We start from the raw sequence: 22,696 nt of genomic DNA on the forward strand, positions 1-22,696 counted from the left end.
TGGGTGGGTCCTCCAATTTTATCTTTTCACTGTATGCTGTCTTCCTTCCTAGCACTTACCATAATGTTAACTAACATTTCTAATTATTTTCCAGATCAAACTCTGACTATAATTAACTATTTGTATTCTGCTTCTTTGGTAGACTCTAGCTCTATTAGACCAGAGATTTTTAAAAAATTTTACTATTATATCTGCAATTGCTAACACTGTCTGGCTCTTAACATATGTTCAACATCATATGGGGTTGCAAAGAGTCATGTCCGACTCTTTGCAACCCCATGGACTGCAGCACACCAGACTTCCCTGTCCATCACCAACTCCGGAAGCTTACTCAAACGCATGTCCATTGAGTTGGTGATGCCATCCAACCATCTCATCCTCTGTCGTCCCCTTCTCCTCTCGCCTTCGATCTTTCCCAGCATCAGGGTCTTTTCAAATGAGTCAGTTCTTCGCATCAGGTGGCCAAAGTATTGGAGTATCATCAGCTTCAGCATCAGTCCTTCCAATGAATATTCAGGACTGATTTCCTTTAGGATTCCTTTATATGTTCAAATAAATGTTGGCAAAACTAATCAATGTTAAAGATTATCTTTCAAGCCTGTTGTCAAGGGCCAACGAATTGATAAAGATGGACAGTGAGTTTATAATGAAAATAATTTGCGAGAAGAGGAACCTGAAGTCAGGGACTCCCAACACAATCTGTAGCTGCCTGAGGCTTCCAAAGGACCAGTACTGACTTCAATCTTTAGCAAGCATGCAGTTCTTAAAGGTTCACAAAGAATTAAATGTTGTCTTCTATTATAGTATAAAAAAGAGCCGAAAGCGCTCCAGTGTAAACTAAGTTCAACTTCAACTTAGACATGGAAGGGGCTTGCCTAAGATCACCTAGCTCAAGAGAGAAGGATCTAGAAGCCAGGCGCTCTCAAAGAGGCTTTTCCCTCTCTGAGGTTCCCTGGATCCGTCAGCCAAGCCTCCTGCTGTACCGGGCTCTTCCAGCACCTGGCTCTCGGGTCCGCTCCCGCGCCACGTGGCACAAGGAGGGTGTCCCCGGAGATCTGGGAGAAGGCGGAACCTGGCCTAAACCTCGCCCTGGAGCATCATGGGAGATGTAGTGTTTATCTCCAGCACGGAAAGTGCTAACTCTCCCCCATTTGGCTCGGTAAGTAGCATATCACCTGTGCAGGTCATTCAAACATGCTATTTCCTAACACAGATTCAGCCTAGATACTTGTGAAAGAAGCCGTTTCTTTCACGTGCTCAGGCAAGTCCTGAGCAAACAAAGGCAAACAAATAAAAGACTATATGCGGGGAAGGCAAAGGGTTAATAGTTGTTACGCACGTCTACTGGTGGCGAGGAGTGGGCGGGGACAGAAGACGACTTCCAGGAGCTCTGTTTTCACCGGAAGTGCCTTCCCTCCTCGTGGGTCCGCGCGGACGCCGTTTCCTTACCTCATTTGTCTTCGCCCCTCCCCGTCCCTCTACGCGTTTTGGTTCCTGGTTGGTGCTTCCTGGTCGCAGCCGCGGCAGTGAGTATGTGTGACGGACCCCAAGGTGTCCATGGCCGGGGTGCCCCCTGCCCGCCCTCCGGCTCCCCACTAGGCTGTGGAACTAGCGCGTGTCTCTTCGCCGGCCTCCGTGTCCCTGTTCTTCCCTCACTCGTGGCGGGGCTCGTCTCGTGGCCTCTCAGTCGATCTCTGCCCCAGGCGACTCCGCGGACCCGCTGTGGTGTCCGCTTCTCTCTGCCGCTCCGAGGCCTGAGGCTGTGGTTCAGAAATGGCTGAGCGCCCGTGGCCTTGGTGGGGAGTGGCGTTTCTGCCTACTTTACCTCCACAACCCCGAGATTCCTCTTTTAGGAAAGCGGGTCTGTCAGTTAAACGTGAAGAGAGGTCGGCGTTTGAGAACCGAACAGTCTTGGACCAAATCCAACCTCAGCTGTCAGAAGCAACAGCTGCAGCTGTTGGGACAGAAAAATTTCGAGGATTGGGCCCCTTCCCGCATGTGAAACAAGGAGACCTGCGCTGTGCTCGCTGATGCCTTCCTTTTATCCTTCACATCCTGGGAGCCGGCAGTTAACTTAAACTTTAGGAGCTGCAGGTGTTGTGGGAAAACTGGCTGAGTGAGAGGCAGTAGGCCTGAGTTCCGGGGGCGGCTCCACCACCAACTCGGCGCTGGCGAGTCGAAAATTCTTAGAAATCTTTTTAGCGTGTATTTACCTTAATTTCAGATTACAGGATTGAATTAGGAGATCTTTTAGGCTCAATGAATAAATAAGCTTCTCAGAGCCTGTTTCTCTATGTATAAAATGAGAGCGTTCAATTTAATGACTTTCAGGTCTCTTCCAAAACTCTTTGGGTTTTAAATATTTAGGCTGTGTATATTTCAGACAGTATTGTGCTTTGAGGACAGCTCACTATGGCTGCTTTCAAGAGAATCTGAGAGTGGGGAATTAACCAAGGAAGACATGAAAGTGAGGCTTGTAAAATAGCTTCAAAGATTAAGATAACTGTGTAGCAAAAGGAAAAAGGCTGAGGGTGAAGGAAGTGTTGTGATAAAATTAGTTATCCTGTAAAGACTTTATCTCAGGAACAGCTGGACTTGTCTGAATAAATTAAGCATTATTTTCTCCTACCAACATCTTGTATTCTGACTTTTTTTGTGACCATTGTTTCCTACATTTGGATTCTCTATCTCAGTTTGATTTACTTCCTAGTGAAAATCTTATTTGAAGAGTGGACAGAAAATATAACACTAGAGTCAGTAGTGTTTCAAATCTGTCACTGACAGGATAGCTCACTAAGAGTAAGTCAGAAATTTTAAGTTAAAATTAAACTGTTAATCATGTTCTAATGAAAGCTAGGCTTAAAATCAAGATGTGAATTTCATTTAAATTTCCTTGAGATGGATAACTGTCTCATCAGAAAGAAACATAGGCTAAAAGTTCTTTGAAAAGAAATAACAAGACAGAAGTGACCAGTTCAGTTCAGTTGCTCAGTCACGTCCGACTCTTTTGAGACCCCATGAATCGCACACGCCAGGCCTCCCTGTCCATCACCAACTCCTGGAGTTCACTCAGACTCACATCCATCAAGTCAGTGGTGCCATCCAGCCATCTCATCCTCTGTCGTCCCCTTCTCCTCCTGCCCCCAATCCCTCCCAGCATCAGAGTCTTTTCCAATGAGTCAACTCTTTGCATGAGGTGGCCAAAGTACTGGAGTTTCAGCTTTAGCATCATTCCTTCCAAAGAAGTGACCAGTTAGTAGACTGTAAGAGTAGAAATGTTGGTTTTAAAGATTGTATAGTAAAATCTGAAAGCTTAAATAAGCTTTAAGTTGTCTAGTTTAAAAAATTTCAGTGAATGAATACTGCTCCTACTTTTGAAAGGCGAGAGGCTTTGCAGTTTCTCTCTTATGTAAGAGCCATCTTTTTTGGTTGTGGCATTGCTATTTATTGTCTGAATACAAACTTGGGATGTTCTTGGATAGTAAACTGATAATGTATGCTTTTCTTTCCAGTTAAAATGCCTCTTTCATAGTTTTTAAACTCTACTGGGAAATAAAGTGGATATTTGTGAGATAAATTTAGGTGTTAAAACCAATGCATATATAGCTTTGAAGGAATTTTTTTTTTTAATCTTTATTTGAAGTTGTTAATTTTTTAATGTTAGTGAACATTTGGTTGAGAATCAGGGAAATGTGTTTCTTAACCAGGTAAATAACTTTGGATAGGCCTCTTTATTTCTTTGGACCTAAGTTTCCTTATACATAAATTGAGAAGATTGTATGAGATTCTCTGAAAAGTCTCTTCCAGATTTAAAATTTTGTGACTCTCATAGGGCCTTTGTTATCTAGTTAAATATGCTTGAGAATTGTGTACAATAATAAAAAAGCTGAGAAGTCCTTCTAAATTAAAAGTTAGAGACATGTATATTTTTTCATATTTGTCCTCTGAGTATACATAAAAAAAGAAAATTAATGCATTTGAGTGTAATTAAGGTAGTAACATAAACCAACACAGCCTCAGGCAAACCTTTACTCTGGCAAATATAAGCTACATAAATAGAAGAGCAGGTTATGCTGAGCACAGTTTTCAGTACAGAAGGTACAAAATCCTCTTAAATGCCATAGGGGCTAAATTGTTAAATTCATTTTCTACATTTCAGGGAAAGAGATAAACCCTTAGACCCAAGGAAGTCTGTTTTTATTTTATTTTTGTAGTTTATTTTTGGCATACATTCACAGGTGTGCCTATGGCTCTATTTATTCTTAATCCCTTTCCTTTGGGATGGCTCCAGAGTAGTACAAATTTGTAACTCTGTAATTTAGCTCTTTAATTTTTTCTGTGCTGCACTGGAATTATGTTTTATCTTAAGTCCACACTGGATCCTCAGGATGGATCCAGTGAGGATTTTGAAGGAAGCATAATTCCTTTGACTTCTTTTAGAATTAATTTACCTATTAAATAAAAAGGAAAGGATTCATCTTTTATTTGAATTCCTCTGAGGCTAACATTTCAATATAAACTGATAAATGCTATGAGTATTATCATTCAGACAGCCACATTCAACTTGTATGACAACAACAGCATAGCAACCTGAAGGACAGTGTAAGAAGGGAACAGATATATTGTACCTTTTAGAAGGAAAAAAAAAAGGCATAGAGAGATGGGTACCCCCAACTTTACTGAGATGAATTGACAAATAACATTGTGTATGTTTAAAGTGTACAACATAGTGATTTGATGTATGTATATATTGTGAAATGATTACTGCATTAAGGTTAATTAACAAACACATCCATCACCTCACATATTTGCCTTTTTTGTGTGTGATTAGAATGTGTAAGATTTACACTCTGATTAGCCTTCAAATATGTCATATAGTATTGTTGACTCAGAACTTTTGATCATCTTCCCCCCACCCCAGCTTTATTGAGATATAATTGGCACACAACATTGTAAAGGTTTAAAGTGTACAGCAAAAGTTTGTTTGTTTCTGTAAAACAAGAAACTCCAGCATGGGTGTAGTACATTTTTGCCTCTTGTTCATTTGATTCTTGGAATCAGCAGGTTGTATCACCAGAAGTACCCTGACATTTTCGGCAGAGAGCTAAGAAAACAACTAGTCTTTATAAATACTTTGTAGCTAAAAGCAGAGTAGAAAGGATAAATTATCATTATTAATTGTTCTCTAGACTGTCCATGATTTTTTAACAAAAAGGGTTTTTTTTCCCAGCACTTTCTTTTTGATCAGTGTTCCATTAGTACCTAATCAAAACATCTGTGTAGATTTTTGGTTGATAATATGAGAATCTTTGGAATAGTTGGAGACAACTACAAAATTCATCTCATCATAATGTTCATATTTTAGACACATATTAAGGGCTTCCCAGGTGGCTCAGTGGCAAACAATCTGCCTGTCAGTGCAGCAGACGCAGGTTTGATCCCTGGGTTGGGAAGATCCCCTGCAGGAGGGCATGGCAACCCACTCCAATATACTTGCCTGGAAAATCCTGTGGACAGAGGAACCTGGCAGGCTACAGTCCATGGGGCTGCAAAGAGGCAGACACGACTGATCGACTGAGCACTAGCACAAGGCACATATTAGATTTATTAGCGCTTTTAAACAAATTCCTGATGATATTATTCATATATTCATTCATTAGTCAACAGCCATTGATAGAAACCTTGATAAATGCCAGTTACTCCGTGTGGCCTTGGGGATCCGTTGTTGAATAAAGTGCATATAGTGGAGAAGGCAATGGCATCCCACTCCAGTACTCTTGCCTGGAAAATCCCATGGACAGAGGAGCCTGGTAGGCTGCAGTCCATGGGGTCACTAAGAGTCGGACACGACTGAGCAACTTCACTTTCACTTTTTACTTTCATGCATTGGAGAAGGAAATGGCAGCCCACTGCATTGTTCTTGCCTGGAGAATCCCAGGGATGGAGGAGCCATGGGCTGCCGTCTATGGGGTTGCACAGAGTCGGACACGACTAAAACGACTTAGCAATATAGTTCCTGCCCTCCTGGGGTGTGTGCTCTGTGCTTATGGGAAATTTACATTGTATTAGTAATTAGAAATGTGAATGTTTTGAAATGATGTGGAAACCTTTAAAGGCGAGACAATTTAGCCTGGTGGGTCAAGGAAAGCTTCTATGAAGAAGTATTAATAATATTTAAACTGAAATGAGAGATGAGCAGGTTTTAACATACTTACAGTAGGAAAGTAAAGTGAAATCGCTCAGTTGTGTCCGACTCTTTGCAACCCCATGGACTGTAGCCTACCAGGCTCCTCTGTCCATGGGATTTTCCAGGCAAGACTACTGGAGTGGGTTGCTATTTCCTTCTCCAGGGGGTCTTCCTGACCCAGGGATTGAACCCAGGTCTCCCGCATTGTAGGCAGATGCTTTACCATATGAGCCACCAGGGAAGTCTACCATCTGAGCCACCATCTGAGCCACAGTAGGAAAGTAAAGTGCTCCTAAAGCTGAGTTTTACCTCAATTTTAGGTCTTTGATTAGTTTGTATTTCATACATATCTTTATAGGTAGCACAGAAACAAACTAAGGTTTATCATATTTTTAAAATTTTTAGCTGCACCGTGTGGCTTGTGGGGTCTTAGTTCCCCCACCAGGGATTGAACCTGAGCCTACGGTAGTGAAAGAGCCAAATCCTAACCACTGGATTGCCAGGGAACTCCCTATTAGGTATTTTTATGTATTCTTTTGGTCAAAGATCAGGAAGCCATAGGATTAATTTTTTAATTGAGAATAAAAATATATACCAAGGCAGTAAATAAGATAATTATGTCTTTTGTAGATTTCAGTTATAATTGAAGTAATATTCCTGTGAGAATGTACACCCGAAAAGATGGATACAGAACCAGGGAAAAGTTGATAAATGGATGGAATAGTAGTGAGAATGATCTAAAATATTTTTGTGATTTTTAGTATTTTGGAAAAAAAAAAAATGATGGATGCCTGAAACAGTGGATCACAGCCTGTTTTTTCTTTCTAACATACTTGTGAAATATGACATTTCCATTAATATTATATAATTGTAACTCTGTTGTTAGTAGTAATTTTCATTTGGGAGGGATGGGCATCATTAGAGTGGGTCATAACAGAATTTAGAAAGCTTTGAAAAATGGTACTACCCTAAGAGAAGGATCTTTTTTAATATGTCATTGAGAAAACTGATGACCTTCACAAAAGTTAGATCTAAGAGGTGGTATCGTTATGGACTAAACAGGCATGATCCGAGCTGTTAAAATATATTCTTTGTGTGACTTTCTTTTTTACAGCATCAAGGTTTACTGACTTTCCATGATGTTTGGTGGTTATGAGACCATAGAAGCATATGAAGATGAGCTTTATCGTGAAGAGTCATCTAGTGAACTGAGTGTTGATAGTGAGGTGGAATTTCAGCTCTACAGCCAAGTTCATTATGCCCAAGATCTTGATAATGTCATCAGGGAGGAAGAACATGAAGACAGGAACTCTGGGAATTCTGAATCATTCAGTAGTAAACCAAATCAAAAGAATTTAATTGTCCTTTCAGATAGTGAGGTCATACAACTGTCAGATGGGTCAGAGGTCATCACACTCTCTGATGAAGATAGTATTTATAGATGTGAAAGAAAGAATTTTAGAGTCCATGCAAAAGAAAAGACCCAAGGTTCTCCTGCTTCTCTTCATTCTAATGATTTAGCAGATAAGAAGTGCAAGAGGGATATTGAGAAGTCTAAACCTGGAGAGAGATCGGGTACAATCCAGGAGGTCATGATTATAGAAGTCAGTTCAAGTGAAGAGGAAGAGAGCACCATTTCAGAAAGTGATAATGTGGAAAGCTGGATGCTGCTGGGATGTGAAGTTGATGATAAAGATGATGATATCCTTCTCAATCTTGTGGGATGTGAAAAGTCTGTTAATGAAGGTTAGTATCATATTGGCCATTTGAAAAGTAGTATCATCTTTAATGAGGAAGACTGCTTTTCCTAGACAAAAGACCATTAGGGTCTGTTCCATTTAATTCCTCACCTTTTTGTCTTGTTTTTGGCTTGTTTCTCATGAGACTTTCCTACCAATCTAATGGTGGTCTGTCTGAATATCAGAAAGAGTATGTCAGGATATCAAAGACACTCTGCTTCTGCTGTAAGCAAATTCATAACTGTTTCTTCCTGTTTGGCTAGAGCCAGTTCTGGACGTGCAATCTTAGTTCCCCTCTCTCTCTGCTTGGTACCACAGGTGAGTACTCCATCCACCTCTGACATTGGCTCTATGCTCTCATTGGCCAACTCTGTTGGTTCTGCCTTTTGCTAAATGATTTGCTTTCTCAGGAGATAGACATATAGCAAGCATGTGGAATGCCTGGTACATAGAAGATATGGAATTAGTATTAAGATTTTTAGGAACTCTGCAATCAGTAATGTAGAAACTATGAAGAGCTGTAAGTCTACAGTAGACTGTAGAAGAAAATGTAGATTCTGAGAGCCACATCATGGAGAAATGAAATTTTGGCGTTAGTTTTGTTTCCTCTGTCACATGTAGTAAGCTAGTATTGATGCTTATCCTGTTAAAAAGTCCCTTTCATTTTTCTCCCTTTATGTGTAATGCATAGTCTCTTGCAATATTTTCTTAAATGATCTTTTACATCCTCCCTGTACACTGTTAAATCAGTAGTCTTCAAATGCCCTTTGCTCAGTATTAAAGTCTTAAATGTATTGCTGCTTCAGAACTTTTAATGGCACCCACTTGTTCTCAGAGGAAAATGATGATATTGAATATAAATGATGCTTTGAAGCCCCAGAGGTTAACAGACTTTTTTTTTTTTTTTAAAGGAGCCAGATGGGAAATATTTTAGGTTTCCAATCCATAGGAAACCTACTTCCTAACTACTTAATTTTGACCTTGTTTAAGAGAGCAGCCATGATACCTGAAGAAATGAAATGGCTATTTCAACATAATCTTAAAAAACAGGTGTCTAGCTCAGGCTTTAGGAGGCCAGCTCTGAGAATTTGATAGCAAAAGGAAGAAGAGATAGACTAGTAGGTAGAACATAGAGCAGAATCAGGTAAAGTTTTATCAAAAAAAGAGAGGTTTGATAATGGTTTTTAGGTAGAAGGGGAAATTTCTTGAAGAAGGAGAGATTAAACCTATTTGGTGGATTGGAATAGGGAAGGTAAGTCAGAGAAGGGATCAGATATGTATGTCTGAATTAGTCGTAGAAAGATATTTAATTGCTAAATTATCAAATATTCATAGAAATGGAGAAGAAAGAATAAATTCAGAAGGATTGAGATAAATGAGGGAATATATGAAGATGTATTTGATTTTCTTGGGAAAATGAAAGTGGAAGTGGGTCAGGGTACTTAGAGGCCTAGAGTGTAGGAAGGATGTTTAGGTGCTATGGGGAGTACTATCAGGCAGTGGACCCCAATATTTTGAAGATGACAACTTCTTTAAACATCAGAACAAATTTGTGGACCCCTTCCCCCACACATGACTATAGTTATATTTTTAATACTTGTTAATTGAGAAAATGCTTATTAGCAAAAAGCTATTCAGTACACTCATACATGACTTTGTATTTTATTAACCACAACATTGTGTACACATTTGAAAAATAGTATGTAAGGCCCGTTTCCCACATATATGGCCTTATATAATGCATACTTCTGCTACGTGTTGTGATAACTAATTCTACAGCTCCTCAGGAGTCTAAAGCCCATAGATTGGAGGTCACTGCACTAACAATTCAACAGTAAGAGAATAAGAGGATTGCTTAGAAGTAGTGTTCAATCAAAATTAAAACAATATGAGCTTGTAATGAACTCATTTTGAAGGATTTCATAACTTTTCCCAGTAATATCTAGGGAATGATCCAGGGTTAGGCAAAACTTTGCAGAATATCAGAACAAGCATTTAGCCTATCCTTTCTCTAAATTGCTTTTCCCTAAGGTGACACCTAGTTTCATCAAATACTAATGTGTTCATGATGATCTGCCACTTTTCTTGAATTCAAGTTCTCTGTGTCCACCATGCTGAATATTTCCATTTGGATATCTTACTGTTATTTCACATTTACATACGGAAAAGCTTGATAAATTGAAAAGAAAGTTGATCTTTCCACAGAAAGAGGAGCAGGTTAACTGGGTGGTGGTTCATACTGGAGCTAGAGTTTCTCAGGGCAAAATGACAGGGATTGATATGGGTGGTGAGGATGGGGTTAGGAGTAGCTGAACCATAGGGAGATGAGGATTCTAGAGGAAAGGGAATGATGAAATTGTCAGGTTTGGCTTTTAGAAAAGAAGTTGGTAATTAGGTATGTAGAGACATCTCTGGAAAACAATTTTAGTATTTTATGTTATAAGTAGACAATAAGAAGCATGTCTGTCTTTAACTGTATTTTGGAGAGGGACTATTTGTATTGCATTTGTTTATTTTTATTGAGGTGAAATTAACATAAAATTAACCATTTTAAAGGTTCAATTTGGAGGCATTTAGCACATTCACAGTGTTGTAGAACCATTACCTGTATCTAGTTCCAAAACATTTTCATCACATCCAAGGGAAACCCCCAGATATTGTCACCATATCCAAAGGAAACCCTGCACCCATTGAACAGTCACACCTTATAGCCTCCTGCCTCAGACCCTGACAAGCACAAATCTGCTTTCTCTCTATGGATTTACCTGTTCTGGATATTTCATGTAAATAGAGTCATCCAGTATGTGACCTTTTGTGTCTGGCATCTTTCACTTAGCATAATGTTTTGGAGGCTTATGCATATTGTAGTATGTATCAATACTTCATTCCTCTTTTAAGGCCAAATAATATTCTATTGTATGTATATACCTACATTTTGTTTATCCATTTATCTGTTGATGGACATTTGTGTTTCTACCTATTGGCTGTTGTGGATAGTGCCACTGTGAACATTCACGTACAAGTATTTATTTGAATACTTGTTTTGGGTATTTTTTGGGTATAAACTAGGAATAGGATTACTGATGTTTCTATGTTTCAGTTTTTGAGGAACTGCCAGACTTTAACACAGTGGCTGCGCCATTGTGTGTCCTCACCAGTAATATATGAGGGTTCCAATTAACTGCAGTGGTTTTTACCATGACTTGTCATGTTGCACATTTCTGTTTGATTTACTGGCAGACTCTTTGTTATTTCTTAGCTTTTATCTCCTAGTCTTTGTTTCTTATAGTTATTACTTACATTGGTTTATGTTTTTTTAGAATTTTTTTTCAAATAAGATTTTCCTTATTGTTTCATCCATTTACAGTTTTTAAAGAAATTGATTCATCTTAGAGGTATCCATTCTTTTAAAGTTTAATGTATGTGTAGTATATAAATTTATGTCACTTTTTTCTGCAACTTTGGTAAAAATATTTGATTCAAGACCTAAGTAATTTCAAGTAATTCTTGATTTCGGACATTCAGTGTATGTTCCTACCATCCATATTGAAATAATTTACCCCTACTCTTTGTTCCTGGGATTTGGTTTTTTTTTTTTTGTTCTAATCAAATGGAAACAAATTTTGCAAGTCTGTAAATTAATTTGTTTCACTCTTATAGATTCTTCAAAAAAATTTATATATCCCCTATTTTATTTCCTTGATCTACAAATGCTATAATCCAGTTTTTCCAGTTAATAGGCAATATATTCGGTACTGTTGCCTTTTTGAGTGTGCTTTCCTTTCTGATCATAATTAGCCCATTCAAAAATAGAGAAAATATTTTTTTATATCATTGGAAGTTTTTGGAAATTCTGGTGTGCTTTTGAAATGATGATGATTGTTAACAACAATAATGTTGTGTACTATTCCCCCTCTTCCCCAAACTCCCCAAACTATGGCATATTTGAAATATCAATATGATAGAAGAGATTAACGACTCCTTGAGGATAAGTCTTTGCCTCAGAAGCCTTCTTGTAATATTTAGAATAATTTTTTGCCATATATATGACTTTGTTTTCCATTAATTGCTCAAATATTGATGGAGTGGTATTGGTGTTTCAATGAAGAGACAAAATATGATAAGCTTAAGTTATTCACAGAAGTCTCTTCTTAAGCATGGGAGTTAAGTCTTTCCAAATCCTGGGGATAGATGTGGTTGAAAACTTGAAAAACTTTTTAAAAAGCAAGATTGGTGAATTTGTGGTAGTACATGAAGGTCTGATGATCCATATTTTTCATTAACTATTGCTAAATTTATAGTAACCAGTGCAGCACTGCTCTTGTTCTGTGGAAACTTGAGGCTCTTTCCCATTACTTCAGTTTCAGTGAGGTCTGTAAATGTTTGTTTTGCTTTAATACGCAATTAGAATACATAATAAGGCAAGTAATATACAACCAAGAGACATTTTCTTCCCTTTTTATTCTTCCTCTAAATGTTTAATACTTTACTGATTTGAAGTTGTTGATTAGCTTCCTTGGGTTCCAGGAGGCCTTGAGAATGTAGCACTTAGGTAGTGTGCTCAGGCTAGCCTTCCTCTGTATATGCAGCTTTATGATGAAGGTCTCTGCTTATAATAAATCCATGCCAAAACATAGGCCTTCAGTACGTGTTACATATGGCTGTCAGCTGTTTCTGTTGAGGGATATAGGAGTTTATTTCTAAGGTCTAGAAGTAAACTTCATTTCCTTTACTTTTTTAACTCAGAATTTTCTAAGTTTTCTTTATGTAACTGTTACCTGCTCTGTCATTTGTCTTCCTTTTAAAATTCTAACCCTTTACTTTCATTTATTATTCCCAATAGGAGTAGCCTGTGATTTACACATTCACTAGAAAGACAGGTTTCTTGGTTTAAGAAAAGATGCACCAAAGGAAATAAGCATGTGTTTTAATTTGTGAGGGGAATCTCTCTTTAGGGAAGGATTATTGTATAAGACAGCTGAATGATGGTAAGTGCTATAGGAGTTATACATGAATAATCACCAACTTATTTTCCTTCATAGGAAAGGGACTTTACTAGCTCTGGGAGTGGTTGTTAAATTATTGTTGATTTTTTTTTTTCTATAGAAATTTTAAGGTATACAGAAATAGAATGTTGTAATAGCTTCAGTGTTCCATAAACCAGCTTCAACAATTATCAACTTATGACCAATTTTTTCTCATGTATAATTCCATGCCCCTATGTTACTTTGAAGCAAATCACAGTCATTATATCATATCATTCATTTATGTACGTATCCATCCATACATACATTTTAATTTGTATTTCTGAAACAAAATTATTCTTTTTAAGAAACAATCATCACACATAAACAAATTACCAATAATTCTTTTATCATTAAATAACCATTCAGTCTTCAAATTTCCCTGATGGACTCTTAATTTTTTTCCCTATAGTTTATTTGAATCAGATCTATTTATTATAATTGGGTGATAACTTGTGTCCTTTAATCTATAGGTTCATCCTTTGTCTCCTTCTATGTGTTTTTTTTCCTTCCTTATAATTTAGTTGTTGTACTGACCTGGTTGTTTATCTTCTAGAATTTCCTGAGTCTGAATTTTGTGGTAGTGTTTAACATGCTCCACTGTCCCCCGTATTTCCTGTGAATTAGTAGTTATCTAGAAGTTTAAATTCAGGTGTTTCCCTGTGATTGTGCTATCAACTAGACATATAGATAGGTTTGTTTGTTTCATTTTGCTTTTCATATGTTATTTTTCAGTCTTACTTTAAATAATTCAATTTGTTGCATAATTATGTAAAATAATTATAAGGTTCTAAATTGAAATCAACAAGACTAGGTAAAAAATATTCAGAGAAGTCTGCTTTCTGTCCATTCTTCATCCTGTTCCCACTCTTCCTCTTAGGGGTAACTGTTAAGAGGAAATTGATGATTTGTCCTTACATTAAAAAAAAATAAGCAAATATTTAAATATCTTCATATCCTCCTTCCCCCTTATATAAATAAATGGTAGCATATGATCTACACTTTGAGCTACCTTGCTTTTATTCTCTTAACAGTATATCCTGGCGATCAGTCCATAATAATATCTAAAGATATTTTTCATTTCTAGGCTAGGACTGTGGACTGTTTTTATATCTTCTACACTGATCTGAGCTGGACACATTAGGCATATAATGAATACTTTTTGGAAGTGAATGAGTAGTAACTTTAAATAATTGATGAATAATATACTTGTTACAGTTTTTAAATGTATTTTAAATGTATAATAGTCTAAGTCCACTTTCAGAAGCATGCTTTACATTTTACTGTTTCTTTCTCTTTTAATAATTTTGAAAAATTTAGATTTAGTGAAAATTTTAAATAGGTTTGGATTTTAAAAAGAAAATATCCTTTAAAGAATGAAGAGTATAGTGTTTTTAAAAGTTGAATAAACCTATTTAGTTCCTAGTGTATGTTATTGTTATGGTATAGAATTTTACATTAATGTAGAACTCCTTCAGTATGTACAATTTGGCACATCACTCTTTTAGTTCATCAGCATATGGCGCATAATGTGTACCTAGCAAATCATGGGTGAATTTAGTTGTATAGAGTAATGTATACATAGTGTTCTTTATATAGTACTACGTGAGGTTGAAGTGAAATTACGGCTTTAGTAAAAGTCATGACTTTTGAAATTGAAGTAAAATTATGGCTTTTAATGACTTAGTGCAGCAAGTCTTTTAACTTTTTGTGTTAAGTTCCTTTTACCCTTAAAAAATACACACATAAAAGTTGTGGATATAATTTCAGAAGTTGAAGAACTTATCTAGAGGCAGTTGCTGAATTCCTGGCATTTATTAGGCACTCAACTAAGACTTGATAGTATTTAAAATATGAGTCTAGGGGTTTACCTACTTGAATTTCAGTTTTTCAAATATGTCACATTTTATTTGATCTGGGTTTTTATATATGCCTGGATCAGTTTCTACCTTGCCTGGCTGATACCTACTCATCCCTCAAGTCTTAGTTTAAGGTTTACTTCTGAAATGAGGTAATGGACATAGGCTCTCAGTTGGTGGGGGTTACTAGGTCTATTACCGCTCCACAGTTGACTAACTGTGACTTTGGGTAATGGAATTCCTTTATTGGTAAAATAATACATTTTATTTCATTAAGGTTGTAAGCTAAAATGCAACAATGGATAGACTAACTTAATGTAGTAGGAAAATATTTTGACAAAACTCATGTAACAACAAGATAAGTTCACTATTACCATAGCAAGCATGGGCATTTAGCTTCCACTTGGTTTTTTTAAATTAAAAGTTCTCAGATTTTTTTGTGAACCCAAATTGCTTTTGAACAACATGTCTCTAGTATGGCACTTTATTTTAATAAATTTTTTTGATTTGGTGACATTTTATTATCTGTTAGTTAAAACCTAAATCTGAAGTCTTAAAATTAATCCAGTTATTACTTACTGAATGTTTACAGTGTACAGACACTATACTGTTAAGTTGTTGGGATTCAAGAATTGTGTAGTGCCTGCCTTTAGAAACCTTAAACTGCATGACTATGGGAAGTTCACTGTATTTCCAAAGTTAAATACATTTCTACAATACAAGAGATGCCCCAATACATAACCATTTCCAGATGAACATTGGAGACTTTTTAAAAAAGATAGGCTAAGTACAAGACTGAATTGAAAAGTAACCCTTTGAATTCAGTCTTGAAGAATGGATAGGATTTAATGTTCAGGTTAAATGCAAGGAGGAAGAACAAAGCTAAGAACCCTAAAACTGTATTTGACACCATTCATATTTAATTAATGGTTTAATATGTGGCAGATATGATTAAATATTTTAATAACATGGCCTTTTAGAGGCTACCTCTATTCTGCGTATGCTGTTGGAAGATTTCTTGGTTGTTATTTTGTTCTGGTATTCTTTTTGTTTCTTGCTTGTGTGTCTCCTTTTTCTTTTACTTTTAAAAATTGGGTATTTTATGCAATTTAATGGCAGATAGAAAAATTTTCTCAGATGGACCAGATGTTATAGGTTAGTCTAAGGACATGACCAGCTGCTTAAAATGTGTGTTTTGTGCAGGGCTGTTCAAAGTAGAGCACGTATTGAAATATAACTTCGGCTTCTCATAGCTTGTGTTCTTTGTTACCATCTTTTAATGTGTAAAAGGAACGCATTCTGTTAGTTGGAAATGAAAATAAACTTCCTTTCAGTACTCCTCAGTTCTTTGGTGGTATTTCCCCCATTTCTGCGTTCATCAGCTAACCAGTCAGTCATAGTTTCTAGAGAGATCTTATGGTTTAATAGTTCATAAGAGTGGGTTGCTATTTGACATACTTCTTATTGATGTGTAGTTTAATTTCTGCCTTATAATTGAAAAATGGCCACATGTTAGAGTTCTGGTGACTGAGAGCGCCAGAGAACTCCCTCCCTGGTGTTTTCAGCTTGTGAGCCTGCCCTGCGCAGTCCCTAACACTGCTGTGGGACTGCGTTTCTCGTTGTAGCATGTCACCTTACACTTCACTTTTGTGAGGGCATCTTTTTATTTAATTTCCAATTAGCATAATGACTTGAACTATGTTATTCACTGTTCCATGGTGAAGTTGTCCTAAGGAGAGAAGAAATAAAAATGTTCAGTTTCAACTTTACTTGTGAATGGAGTGAAGTTTGAAAGCCTTTTATGGCCATTGTTCAGCAGACTGAAAATCTCGTTTGAAATCCCAGAAATGTTAAGGCAGCTTAACATTAGGTTGGATTTTAGTAACATTTTGGAATGTATATCGCTAATTTCTGTGATTTCATTGTTGATCAGCAACTTAGGTATGCATTTTTCCAAAGTCAACCTATGACTTTTAGTCTAAATTCACTTGCAGTAGCTTTTCAACAGTGATAAGTACCTAGGGAGATAATGAAATTTTACTTTTTTTTTTTGACATTTATAATAGAAACTGATTTGATTTTCATGGAAGACATACTGAATTTGTTGAGAACTACTTAAAAAAATAACATGTTTACTTGCCATAAAATATTAATCGTTTACAGGTCTGTGTTTTTTTGTTGTTTGTTTTGGAATGTGGAAGCATAAAATTAGATGGCAAGATTTTCATTCTTAACTAATTGTCATATAAAGTTGAATCCTGATGTCTGGGTAGAGAGTGCTTAAGTATAAAATTCTTACAGCTGTTTGGTCTAAAAATAATCTATTGCTTAATAGAGATCACTTATCTAAGAAGATTAGTTTATAGATAGTATGGTATGAAGGTAAAATTTGATATGAACCACATATGAGTACTGTCAGACATTTTTCAAAAGAAGTATAGAAATGGAGAATGTTTACTTTTTTCCCCCCCTCGTAAGAGTGAAGGCTACTCAGATAATTTATCTCTCTTAAGTAGATCTTGTTTATAAGACTTTACTAAATTTGTATTTAATTTCAGGTTAATTTACTAATCTCTTGTTAGCTTCCTTTTGGTTGTTAACACTTAATAAAGTGAAAATGTTGACTTATTGGAAGTTTTTTAACCAAAAGTTTTTAAATCTCTTAGTCATTGTTTGTTATAAATTAAAGGTATTTTCATGGTTAAGTTTTTAGCATTTTGAGTTGCTTGCCAGATTGTTGTTGATTCTGCTGATAAAAAGGAATATTTTAACTGAGCATCAAGCATGTGCAAGGTCACATTTTCTTTTTAAATTATATAGATGTACTTAACATATACAAGAATAGATTTGATTTGTTTTTTAGTTTTTCAATCCTGATCTGATATCATTAGCCCTGGATAGAGATATAAAATCTGGGGATAAAATTATTCTTGTGATAAATGTTCGGATTCAAATATAAGGGCAGTCTAATAATGGATTATTTAAAATTGGATCTTGTCCGCTAAATGTGTGTACCTTTTATTTCCATGACAGTTTTACCTTAGAATTTCAACTTTTGTTGTACTTTCGAAAATTAGTGCACGGTGGACTTGAGACCATCTACTCTTATCCCCATCTCTTGCAAATATATTTTAAGTGAAGACAGCATAACTCTATAATGAGAAAATAATTTGTGCTCTTTCCTTCTGCTTTTGCCTAAATATTATTGTCAATTTATAATTATCTCAAGATCAAAGAATAGCTGTTTAGAGCTGCTGATTGAGAGCAAATGTTTTATTGGCAGTACCTTGAAGTGCGTAGGTCACTTTTGATTTTGCTTTGTAACTAGCACCTGAATTACCTACTGTAGGGAATTAGAAAGCCCTAATTTCTAGAAAGCTTTTCAATACTCTTTCTGTATAAAGTCTAAAGATGTAGGAAACAGGCTGGTTATGATTGATCCATCAGGTTATAAAGGAATTAAAAAAATTAAGCTTTGAAAAAAGTCAGGTGAGAGGAATTCAGGACATAAATTCAGAAATTTAACTGAAGAAAGGTTTTATATAAAGAAAAGGTGTGCAACCATGTTAATCTTGAAACTCCTTATATTGTACTAACCATTTTTTATTGTTAGTCTGATTTTTTAAAAAAATGAACTGTATCTATGGCTTTATTTAGAAATAGCATTACTTTCCACTTTTAAGCAGGATTTTAATCTTCAATAAAATTTCACTTTTGAAAAATCACCTCACTCCCATGTTATTAGTATTTTGGTCTACACTCAGTACCCTGTATCTACTCTACCTTTTGGTTGACTTTAAAAATTATATAAATTTGTGGGAGAATAAATATAACTTAAGTATTTCTATAAATGTATGCTTATTTGAATCTAGTATGACTGGTTTTTATGTGTAGGAAATACTTCCCCTAAAACATTCATAATATTGAACCTAAATGTTCTAGATTGGTGAGTTACTGGTTAAAAAAAAAAATCCATCAATTCTTAAGTTGTGGAATATTTGTATTGGTTCTTAATACCGTGACTGCTTTGGTTGTTGTATAAGTCCCTTTATTCTTCTGTTTGAAATGCTCTAGTTTAGGAAATTTCCTTTATTATCTGAATTAGCAGATGAAATGTAATGGATGTACCACAGATCATCTTAATTTTCAAGTTTTTGTTAAACTATCTTTGGTGTATAATTCTTTATGGGTAGTCCAAGAGGAGTTGTGTTCAGCTATGATTGTGCCACCACTTAACATCAGCGGCAAAGGGTCTCCTCTCTGACTTTTCTTCCTTTCATTAGATTTTTAAACTGATTTAACATTATTTAAGTATAGAGGGAGATAGAGTTGTAAAACAAATTTCTGATTTGATGATTCTCAGTATTAAGCAGTGGGGATCCTTTTTCTTCCTTTAGCTGTATCCCATACATATGTATATTTTGATTTAGGGGGAAACACTTTATTTTCTTTATGTATAATGTGGATATGGTTATTTATAATTTTTTTAAATTAATAAAACTAATAAAGTTTGTTTGGAAACCTCAAAAGCTGTTTAGTAGTATACCTGCAACCTTAGCAGTCCCTTTTTATCTATACAGATTTCCCTGCCTATTGTGGCCGTTTGCTCTAATTTAAATTTCCCATGGCTTGGGTTGCAGACTTGGTTTTCTGCAAGAGTGCCCATGCTTACATGGTCATATATTCTCGGTGACTTTTCCACTTTTTCTTTTTTGTTGTTTTGTTGATTGCTAAAGGGAAAGAGGATTTTTTTTTTAACTTGTTTCTTCGTTTTGATCTTTCTTCCTTAGCCCATCTATTTGTGCGTTGTTTTGTTTTGCAGATTGGAAAGAATTATTGTGTGGACTTAGATCCATGGGGACTAGAAGTGAAAAACTAATTTTGTTCTTGGTTTTGTTTTCTTAATGGCAGTAGCAATTTAAATTTTGCTCAAAAAAATTGAGAAGCTCAAAAGATATGTTAGCTCTGTGCATGAAATTGATAGAAAATTATTAATCCCGAAATTTTCTTTTCATAGTTGCTCTGCTGTTGAAATAAAAATGTTATGTTATAGTTGAACTAAATAAATCCTAGAAATACTAATTAGCAGTATACAGTATTGTTATAAATTTTTAATTTAAATATTATTGTATATTCAGAAGTTATTCACAGGGAATCAGTTGTAATTTGATATTCAGTTTTTGTTTTTTTAGCATTTGTTGTCCATGGTGTGTATATATTCAGATAGACATATGAATATACATTTGACTAGGGACATACATTTTTAACTTGACCACATTTAACCAGATTTAAAAGTTTGCTTATTCCTGCGAAACATGCTTATTTTTCAAATATGAAGAATTTTGTTTTATGAAACAACTTTATGCTGCTGAATGTTAAATCCTGGGAGAAGTGCTGTGGCAATTTAAGTATTGGATAGTTCATTACTATTGTAAGGGAAAAGTAGAGCCCTCTAGCCCTAACATCTCCCCCAAATACTTTTTCATTAATATTTGAAGACTTTAAAATATCAAATTAATGTGATCAAAGCTACTTCTATTTTACATTTGTTTCGTGAGGTGCCATCACACAGCATTATTTAACTGGATTTTGTATTTATTATGTTAATATACAATAATAAAAAGATCCTTTTTAGCATTTAAAATTGTAATAATTTCCTAACATGCCATAAAATGATATTATGATGTATAATTAACTAATTGGCTAAGAAAACTTTCTAATGTTGATAAAAAGGATTAATTTTGATATGCATAATTTTAGGTGTATTTGTTTAATTGATTATATACCATGACAGTGAAGTATCTGAAATTCTCTTTCTTGCTGTCTGTTAAGTACTTTGGGAATTGGGGTAAGGGCAGGGTTTCTTTGTGTCTGATAATTGTAGTTTCTTGTGAATTTTAGAGCTCCTAGAGTATGAAACTGATTTACGGAATTTATTATTAGCAGGAAAAAAGAGCATTATTAAAATTTTATTTTCTTTATTATTTTATAGTTACTGTATCTTGCATTTTGATTTCTACCAAATGATTCCTCAAGAAGCAATTTCTTTTAAAGAACAATGAGTTTCAAATTAAGAAGAAAATGTATACTGAAAGTCTAATTAGTCTTTACTTACTGTACACATAAAACTACTGAGAAACACAAATCACCTCTAAAATGTATTTGTTTCTAGTATTTCCATCAAATCAGGGTATAATCTGTGAGATGAAAAGTGATCCAGTTGTGAAAGTATGCAGTTTTTAAAATAACACAGAATTCTTCTGTTAGCACATTTTACTAGCAAATGTTTATTAGTTCTTAAAGCTCATGCGTAGATTTATTGTGTGTGGCTTTCATAGGAGAGCACTATAAAGCCGAACTTGAAATTTATTAAGGAAAGAACAAACTGGTGAAGTGCTTTCATGCTATTAAAAAACTTCACAGACAATCGTCAGATGACTTTTTTTTTTTTTTTAAAGGTCATGATTGCCTGGTGCCTTTTCCAGTCTTTATTTGAAACTCTCATTTTGTAGGATTTCTTTTTTGTTCTCCCTCTTTCTTTTTTCTTTTGGTAGTGGGTGGAAGATTCTTTTAAAACTGAATGGCTGAACATGTATAGTAACTACTAAAGTATAATGAAAATACTTTTATTCTTGATATTTTTTTTAGGCCAGAAAATGCTGAGAAGGTAAGCCAATGAGGGTAAAATTACATTGTGCAGTGTGGAAACTGTTCAGTTTTTTGTTTAGAAAAGTGGATTCTGACTTAGGGCTTTAAATAAAGGTGGTCTGTGAAATATTTTGCAGTTCTGTTATAGCTTGGTGAGTTTGAGGTTTTAATGTTTTGGTGTTCTAGCTGATTGTTGGTGTTTTCGGAAAAAATAATATTCTATATATGGGAGAAGATAGGGAGTGAGACCAGAACAAGAACTGGGGTGGCGGGGGGGAAGAAAACCTCCTTCCCAAAATATTGCATCCTGACAGGTTGAGATTTATATGCCATTATAGATTTTCAAAACAGTGCTTAAACTCTCTTTTTCTAATAGTTCACTTAAACTTTGACATATTTCACAAAATTTGATTGTGATAAGTATTACAGTTTTAACTCTGGTCTTTATCCTAAATTGATTTAAGGCTTACTGAATTAATAAAAAATGCCTTAATGTTCAGTTAAATTATTGTGTTCAATTAAGTAACAGTTCTTTGACTATAGTATTTTATTTTATTAATGTGATAAGCTAAGATTATAAAAGGTCTTTAATAAAAGTCCAGAAGCTGAATTAATGAAATTAACCTTTATATTTTGCCATAGAGACAAAATACGTCTTGGTGTGTAATAATTTTTTTCTTAGTATTATATGGACATCTATTGGCTTTCAGCAAATAGAAACCCGTATAATACTAAGAAAAAAATTATTACACACCAAGACATATTTTGTTTTAATTTTAAATATTGACAGGATCATACTTTTTTTAAATTGCAAAAACTTATGGTAAATGTGTAAAATACGCTAGTGGTTGGTTTATTTAGATATTAAGTGATTAGACATTGTGAAATAGGAATAAAGCCTTGGATCTTATTCAAGAAAATTAATTTAAAAGTATTAATATTAGCACTAGATAAATCTTTTCAAATATGGTAAATCCATATACATAGTTATTTTTAATCAGTAATTAGAGATGCTAATATCTTTTTTGGAAGTCATAAACTATTTTGAAAAGTATGAAAGGAGAAAAGTAAACTTCTTTCAGACAGATTTGTATCCTTTTGACACTGGATGTTACTCGTGAATTCATGTCACAAAAATGTACATAACAGGTATCTTTTAATTCAGTAGGCTGCTGAAAACTGTTGTGATAAAGTTAGAAAATTTATAAATTTTTTTTTCTTTTTTAAAATTTAGTGGTT

At 35.1% G+C, this 22,696-nt stretch overlaps 1 protein-coding gene across 4 annotated transcripts in view; it reads left to right on the forward strand.

Moving 5' to 3' along the window:
* Positions 1 to 1,384: 1,384 nt before the first annotated feature.
* The window catches only part of ZCCHC7 (zinc finger CCHC-type containing 7), a 258,086-nt gene continuing 236,774 nt past the window's right edge, over positions 1,385 to 22,696 (forward strand). For 2 of the 4 annotated variants that reach the window (XM_061425688.1, XM_061425690.1), the window contains exons 1-2: positions 1,386 to 1,526; positions 7,302 to 7,933. In XM_061425688.1, the coding sequence (XP_061281672.1) occupies positions 7,324 to 7,933 (610 nt within the window). In that variant the 5' untranslated portion in view covers positions 1,386 to 1,526; positions 7,302 to 7,323. Of the gene's footprint in view, positions 1,531 to 7,301; positions 7,934 to 22,696 lie in introns of all 4 variants that reach the window. The other 2 variants (XM_061425689.1, XM_061425691.1) reach the window with 2 other exon arrangements.

This window comes from Bos javanicus, chromosome 8 (assembly GCF_032452875.1).
Source record: "Bos javanicus breed banteng chromosome 8, ARS-OSU_banteng_1.0, whole genome shotgun sequence".
Taxonomy (NCBI): domain Eukaryota; kingdom Metazoa; phylum Chordata; class Mammalia; order Artiodactyla; family Bovidae; genus Bos; species Bos javanicus.